This window comes from Epinephelus moara, chromosome 16, assembly GCF_006386435.1.
Source record: "Epinephelus moara isolate mb chromosome 16, YSFRI_EMoa_1.0, whole genome shotgun sequence".
Lineage (NCBI taxonomy): Eukaryota > Metazoa > Chordata > Actinopteri > Perciformes > Serranidae > Epinephelus > Epinephelus moara.
Window position 1 is genome coordinate 6,929,569 of NC_065521.1, and position 7,266 is coordinate 6,936,834.

The 7,266-nt window shown below is 43.6% G+C and overlaps 2 protein-coding genes across 5 annotated transcripts in view; one reads left to right on the forward strand and one right to left on the reverse strand.

Annotated features, from left to right (window-relative positions):
- The window catches only part of rtel1 (regulator of telomere elongation helicase 1), a 63,767-nt gene extending 57,606 nt beyond the window's left edge, over positions 1 to 6,161 (forward strand). For 3 of the 4 annotated variants that reach the window (XM_050064603.1, XM_050064602.1, XM_050064604.1), the window contains exons 24-27: positions 2,389 to 2,554; positions 2,641 to 2,795; positions 3,089 to 3,184; positions 5,934 to 6,161. In XM_050064603.1, the coding sequence (XP_049920560.1) occupies positions 2,389 to 2,554; positions 2,641 to 2,795; positions 3,089 to 3,184; positions 5,934 to 6,020 (504 nt within the window). In that variant the 3' untranslated portion in view covers positions 6,021 to 6,161. The remainder of the gene's footprint in view (positions 1 to 2,388; positions 2,555 to 2,640; positions 2,796 to 3,088; positions 3,185 to 5,933) is intronic. The other variant, XM_050064601.1, reaches the window with a different exon arrangement.
- Positions 6,162 to 6,257: 96 nt separating this feature from the next.
- LOC126402612 (clumping factor A-like) lies at positions 6,258 to 7,260 on the reverse strand. Its single transcript, XM_050064755.1, has 2 exons — positions 6,863 to 7,260; positions 6,258 to 6,328 (listed from the first exon to the last, which is right to left on the reverse strand). The coding sequence occupies exon 1, from the start codon at positions 7,240 to 7,242 to the stop codon at positions 6,901 to 6,903; it is 342 nt and encodes a 113-aa protein (XP_049920712.1). The 5' UTR covers positions 7,243 to 7,260; the 3' UTR covers positions 6,258 to 6,328; positions 6,863 to 6,900.
- Positions 7,261 to 7,266: the final 6 nt, after the last annotated feature.

The following is a 7,266-nucleotide window of genomic DNA, read 5'->3' on the forward strand; positions in this document are numbered from 1 at the left end:
ACAGTGCATTAAACAGTGTCGAAGCTCAGCGTCCAAGGACTTCAATGGGGAAGCATAGAGTGGGTTGTTCCACTGCAGCAAAACTAGACAGTCATTGGATAAATGCTCAGTTTTGTCCTGCCCATCGGACGCTCAGCGTCTCTGGGGGTCTATGGGGCAGTGGGCTGGCCTCAGCTGGCCTGGACGCTGGACTTCTGCATGATGATTGGATGATCTGTCTGAGGCTGAGTCCCTTTTTGATTGACAGCGAAATGACCGAATCAGCGATCTTGAAATATAAACCACCACCGGAGCATTTTTCCAAGTTTCATTCCGTTGTTCCAAGTTGATCTGGAGACTTTTCCAATCCACTTAGTGACTTTTTCTTTGTTAAAAACGACTAGCGACAAATCTAGCATCTTTTTCTGGTGTTATTGGAGACTGTACTCGTGTTTGGAGACTCTGACTTCTTTCACTCTGCAGTTACTGTCCCCAACGAGCAGCGGGTGCTGCTGTGAGCCCCTCCACCGTCCCAAAGCACTCACAGGCGGTCATACTAGCCTCGTGCAGCAGCCCCAGCTAGCTAGCGAGCGAGCTAGCAAGCTGCACATAATGGCAGACAATTTGAATATTGTCGACCGGATTTTGGCGAAGCCATTTGATAATCTTCCTTACGAGGAGAAACCTAGAGTTAAACAGCAGGGCAGATCAACACCTCAGATTGATTTGGTGCAAAGGGTGGGGAAAAGTAACATGTCTTTTCACCCATCTGAAAATCTTTGAGGTGTGTTTTGCTGTGGTTCTATGGCATGAGTGTGGTTGAAACAGCTTCAATTAAATGCTCCTTTCATAAGTTACTGCCTCGCTACAATATGACAACTTTTATGATGTAAACTTAAAGTGAGCTTCCTCTGTTTGAAAGACCAGCAGCCGCCCCTGATATATACATATACATATGTTAGGGCTGCACTATATATGTAAAAACTGACAATGCGATTTATTTATTTATTTTTTTTTGCAATATATATTGCGATATTAATAAATACAAGAATTTTCACCAGATGATTTGAATAGCTCTATTTGGAAAGAATTAGGCTGACTCATCATTGTATTCATATGATACCTTTCTATTAATCCAGGCTAAGGTTAATGATCTAACATGTCATACTCCAGTGTTTCCCCTACCATTATATTAGGGGGGGTGCCCCACCCCCCAAACGGTTTGTTACTTGCTCACGCCCCCCATAGCCCCGAAAAAGGCGCATTCTGTATAAACAAAAGTAGGAAGGAAGCATATTGCCACACTCCCTGATTTTGTTTTTATACTGCCAATGCTGAAAGAAGACTGATTGGGCTTTCCTGCAAAGTTTACATGTTATGAAAAAAAAAAGGAAACATTTCATGTCCTACGATGTGACTATCGCACATGCGCACATCGCAATGGCGATGTTCAGATGATATATAGTGCAGCCCTAATATATATTGTGTATTGCCATTCAGCCTGAAAATGCCCGGCCCTATTATATAGTATGGTAGTATGGGGATTGGAACACACAGTCATTCTCTGTTCGTTCCTATAAAAGTTGCCTGCTGGTGCATGAAGCTAAAAAAAGCTTAATTTCCCAGATCTTTGGCATCATTGGTCCCACAATGCAGTCGCACTAGAGACTTATGGCAGCTAAGAGGCTAACTTCTAGTTTAGCATCTGCTAACTTAAATGAAGATAAAATGATTTAATCATGTGGCTCTTGTAGACTTTTGAAATGTTATTGGACCAAATGGATTAAATCCTGATATTGAAACAAGTCATTTTGCAGGGTTGTTACGCTCAAAAAAAATTTTCCACTTATTTATAGACGTGTCTACCACAATGTAAGTCCATGGGAAAAAGTCTTTTTTGGCCCAATGGCATTTCATGACAGACTCGGAAGTAGTAATTCCACGTTTGGCCATTGTGTACAATTGCCTCAAAGCCTGGCGTTGTTCCTGGGGGCTGGAAAAAGACCTACTCCATATGTAGATATAAACAGCACATGCTAATGTAACAACAACACAATAATTTGTAGTTTCAGGTGATTATACACTAACGAAAACATAGTTGTGATTATATTCCATTCCTGCCATTATATCCACGTTAATCCTACATGCTGGTCCTCTGGAGGACCAGTCATATTGATACAATAGAAGACAGACAACTTCTATGAGAAAGGACAATGAAATGGATAAAAAGATACACCCCGTAAACACTTGCCTAATTACATGTAAATGGTGATTCTAGGTAAATACAGTACATTTGACTGTGGCAGAATGCGTCACATCTGCTGTTTGATGGCACTGCATTAGAGAAGTTGATTGCAGTTTAATTTGTCAGCGTATACTGACTGTTTTGGTTGTGTCTGAATGTGTCAGAGACCCGTGGTTGAGAAGAAGGCTGCAGCAGAGAGCTGTGGAACAGTGTCGTTACCAGACACTCGGTCCTCTGACTTCAGTCCCTGCTCATCCTCTCAAAGCTCCCACACCCAGAAGGCCAAGGTGCTGGATGCCCATCTTCCCAGCCTGAAGAGGAGGAGACTCAGTGAGTAGAAAGATAAAGGGAGTAAATCCACAGAGGAAAGTAAGTTCTTCATTTATCTGTTCCTTTTGTCTGGCCTTTGTGATCAGATGAACACACTGGAGCTAACGGGATGGCCAGGGTGTGTATAGAGTATGAGTGTGAGATGCAGGAGAGCCAGAAGAGACCGGCCAACCTGCTGGATGCTCTGGAGCAAGGTGATCATTGCAGTGGAGAGGATGATGCGGGAGTAGGAGAAGAGAAGGTAGTTTGTTGTCTGTCTTACCAGTATTTCTGACATGTGCTGGTTGGTACATGTCAAAAAAAAAGAGACTGTGTGAAAATAAGGTCTGTGTATACAATAGCCAATTTACTGTGGTAAGCGTTTGGCACAGTACCATTGGCAGTGAGATTGATACAGTGTATAAAAAGCCATGTGTGATGTGCGTCATTACAAATGATACTGCTGTGTTATACCATGAAACAATTAAAATCTTAATATTTTTATTACCAAGATGACTGTACTGATTTGTTGTATGTAATATTTTTCTCTTGAAGGCAAACCATTTGTCCACGCTGTCTCTTCAGTGTGACAAGAGGATGGATGATGAATTGCGGGGAGGAAAACGTAAAATCAAATTGGTCCAAGAACAGGTACATATTTAAAAAATATATATATATATATATATATATATATTCCAGTGTTACAGCAGTCAAGGGGAAAGAGTCAGATTAAAGATTTCAAAATTTGGAAACTTAAAAAACTAGGCATGCAAAAAAAGTACAAAAAATACAAGAAACATCAATAAATAATAATAATAATAATAATAATAATAATGAGCAGTGGATCAAAAGTGAGCAATAGATTAAAGTGAACATATTTAGTGCAAAGTGAAAATTGTATGTGCAAATAAACAACAACAAGGGGGACAGTTTTGCTTATTATGGTGTCCCTAAAGTGTCCATGGTGCAGTTTATTGTTAGCAGTGCTGGTTATGTAGCCTGACAGCAGCAGGCAGGAAGGACCTGCGATAGCGTTCCTTCACGCACTTTGGGTGAATCAGGCCCCGTTAATACGACAACAATTTCAACTGAAAACGGTAAACTTTAGTTGCGTTTTGGCCGTTCGTTTACACGACAGTGGCGTTTTGGGTGCCTGAAAATGCAACGTTTTGAAAACGGGTTCCAGAGTGCAACTTTTTGGAAACATGCAACGTTTTGAAAACGGGTTCCAGAGTGCAACTTTTTGGAAACGTTGTCATGTAAACTTGCAATATGCAGTTTCTCTGAAAACGGAGACTTTTCACACATGCGCATTACGCAGTTTCTCTGAAAACGGAGACTTTTCACACATGCGCATTACGGTTCCAGTCACTAGACATGCTGACCGTCACAACAACAATGCCGAGCTCTGTTTGTGCTGCTCACCCTTTTGATTTGAAGTTAAGTGTAGATCTGTTACTGCAGCAACTCCACCTCGTCGTCCATCCAGACAAAGTTATCTGTGCATGCTTTCGCCATTGTGTCTTCTTTGTTTTGGTTTGTAATCACCGCATTGTAGAGGAAGGCGCTTCAGCGCAGGCGCAGGGCGTCATGCCGTGGTGTTGCTTTGCAGATTTACACTGCCACCCACTGGCCTGGTGTGCATACTACAGCGTTTCCAGTAGATTTTGCGGCTCCGTGTGAGCGGGGATTGTTTCAATAACGTCGTCATATAAATGCAGAAGTTTTTTAAAACGCAAAGGACAGACTTTTCCGTTTTTAGAGAAACTGTTGTCGTCTAAACAGGGCCTCAGTCTATCGCTGAAGGAGCTCTCCAGAGCTTTTATCTCCTCCTGCAGAGGATGGGAGTCATTAGTCCTCTGAGATGACAGCTTGGCTGTCATCCTCCTTTCTCCCACCACCTGCACAGAGTCCAGAGAGCATCCCAGGACAGAGCTGGCCTTCTTGATCAGCTTGTCCTGTCTCCTCCTATCTGCAACCGAGACGCTGCTGCCCCAGCAGACCACTCCGTTAAAGATGGCTGATGCCACCACAGTGTCAAAGAAGGTCTTCAGGAGTGCCCCCTGCACTCCAAAAGACCTGAGCCGCCTCAGCAGGTAGAGACTGCTTTGGCCGTTCCTGTATAGTGCTGTTATGTGATTAGTCCAGTCCAGTTTATTGTTAAGATGAACACCCAGGTACTTATAAGATGTCACCATCTCAATGTCCTTTCCCTCGATGTTCACCGGTGTTGGGGGGAGGAGTCTGCGCCTGCGGAAATCCACCACCAGCTCTTTGGTTTTCCCCCACGTTGATGTGGAGGTGGTTCCTCAGGCACCAGTCCACAAACATCTGGTTCAGTTCTCTGTACTCCCTGTCATTCCCATCTGTGATGAGGCCGACTATGGCATAGTCGTCGGAGAGAAGCGCAGGCTGTATGGTGTTGAAAGTAGGGATGTCCCGATCCAGCTTTTTCACTTCCGATCCGATACCGATATTACAACCTTGAGTTTTGGCCGATACCAATCCGATCCAAGCTCACTTACTTTGTTGTCAGTCATGTTAGAAAAGGTTTGATCAAGCAATATTACTCTAACAAGAACAACTACTTAATCGGGTTAGTTAGAATGATCCACAACAGTTGGTATGAGAAACTGACCTGTTTATTGTTAACAGGGTTAAATAAACAAACTTTAAACTTGAACATTAACATTAAATAAAAAATATAGCTGGTTTGCTTTGGCTGCTTTGGCCCCTTAATAAATAGAAAATAAATCAACACAAGAAATCTTTAAAATGTCTAACAATGAAATTAAAATAGCAGCAAGACTCCACACACGTGTGCTTTGCTCCCCTAATAAATAAAAAAAAGATTAACACCACAAGACATTGTTGGCATTTAACAAACAATGCAGCCTGTCCTTTTCAGTTATTTTAGTAGTGTTTTTGTAGTCCATCCTGGCTCCAATTTCACTAATTGTGCCCAAAACAATGCCATCAGTGCTCTTTACTTAAACAGTAAGAGTGTAAACCAAATAAAAATATCACTCTCAAAAAACCAGAGCAGAAAACAAATAGTCAGTTAACTAAGTTGACCGCTACTCTTCCTACCCTCCGTGTGTCTGCCGTCTGCATGCTGGCCTGGTGGATTGATAGTAAGAGCTGGAGCGGATCACTGGAATGGACTGATTGAATCGCGGAGCGCTGGGCTGGCCGGAAAACCTGGAGCGGATTCCGTGAAAAACTGGATCAGAGTTCTTGGATCGGCATTTTTCCATGCAGTCCAATCCGATGCCGATGCCCGTTTTTTGCTAATATCGGCGGCCAATACCGATCCGAATATCGGATCGGGACATCTCTAGTTGAAAGCGCTGGAGAAGTCAAAGAACATGATTCTCACAGAGCTTCCGGGCTTCTCCAGGTGAGAAAGAGCTCTATGCAGGAGGAAGATGACGGCGGCGTCCACCCCAATGCCAGGCTGGTAGGCAAACTGCAGCGAGTCCATTGAAGGGCCTACTGCGGGGCGGAGATGAGACAGGACCAGGCACTCCAGGTTCTTCATGAGGTGCGATGTTAATGCCACTGGTCTGAAGCTGCTGAAGTCCTTGGGGTGCGGAGTCTTGGGCACAGGAGCTGATGCCATCTGGACCCGCAGCCTTCCTCGTCTTTATCCTCCTCAGCTGATCTCTCACTTGACAGGTAGTGAAGGACAAGCTGGAGCAGGGGGGCTGTGTNGCCTCAGGTGGTTTTATTGTACATAGTTTGGCAATCAAGATGATAGCCGTTTTGCTGTAGATCAGGCGTTAAACTGGAGAGCTGCGGAGGTAGAACAGATAGAGATACACATGAATATACAGCATACAAAAAATAAGATTTTTTTTTTTTTGTCCCTGTGAATGTGTGAAGCACTTAAGTTCGGCTGACATAATCCTCACTAATGATCTGTGTATATTTTTCTCTTGAGATTAAATGTTACCTTACATTATATTATAAACAAATGTTGCTCAGCCAAGTGCTCATAATGACAACAGAACAAATATGTCACAGATGGCTCTGCGTGTATCATTTTGTGTGGTCCCATTGAATATACTTGTCCCTGGAGTATTACACATTAAATAACTAAATAACCTTCAGAGGACAAGACATGGTGATCACTGAGAGAGTTTTTGCTATCATTGTTACTTATATTTCTTGCCATCTCTGTTTGCTCCTTTTGGCAGATAAATTATTTTACGATATGAGCGGTGTAATCATACGCACATCACATAAGAAATGTCTGTAGGCGTCAGTCATTTCACAAATAAATTAACTGAAAAATAAGAGAAGACAATTTGTATACTTGTGACTTACAGGCAGGATGTCGTGAGGGATTCTGACTTCATAGCTTATTAAGCACTTGTCGCTGCGTCAGCTGCGTCAGCATCATCAGCACCGTCACTTGAGTCTGAGTCATCGTCGCTGGCTGCCGCCGCAGCTGCGTCAGCATCATCAGCATCGTCGCTTGAGTCTGAGTCATCGTCGCTGGCTGCCGCCGCACCTGCGTCAGCATCGTCGTCAGAGTCATCATCAGAGTCGTCATCAGAGTCGCTGGCTGCCGCTGCACCTGTGTCAGCATCGTCGTCAGAGTCATCATCAGAGTCATCATCAGCGTCGCTAGCCGCCGCCACATCATCTACATCAGCGGAGGTCATGTTGCTTGCCACCTCATCTGCATCAGCGGAGGTCATCATGCTGGCCACATCATCTTCGTCCAA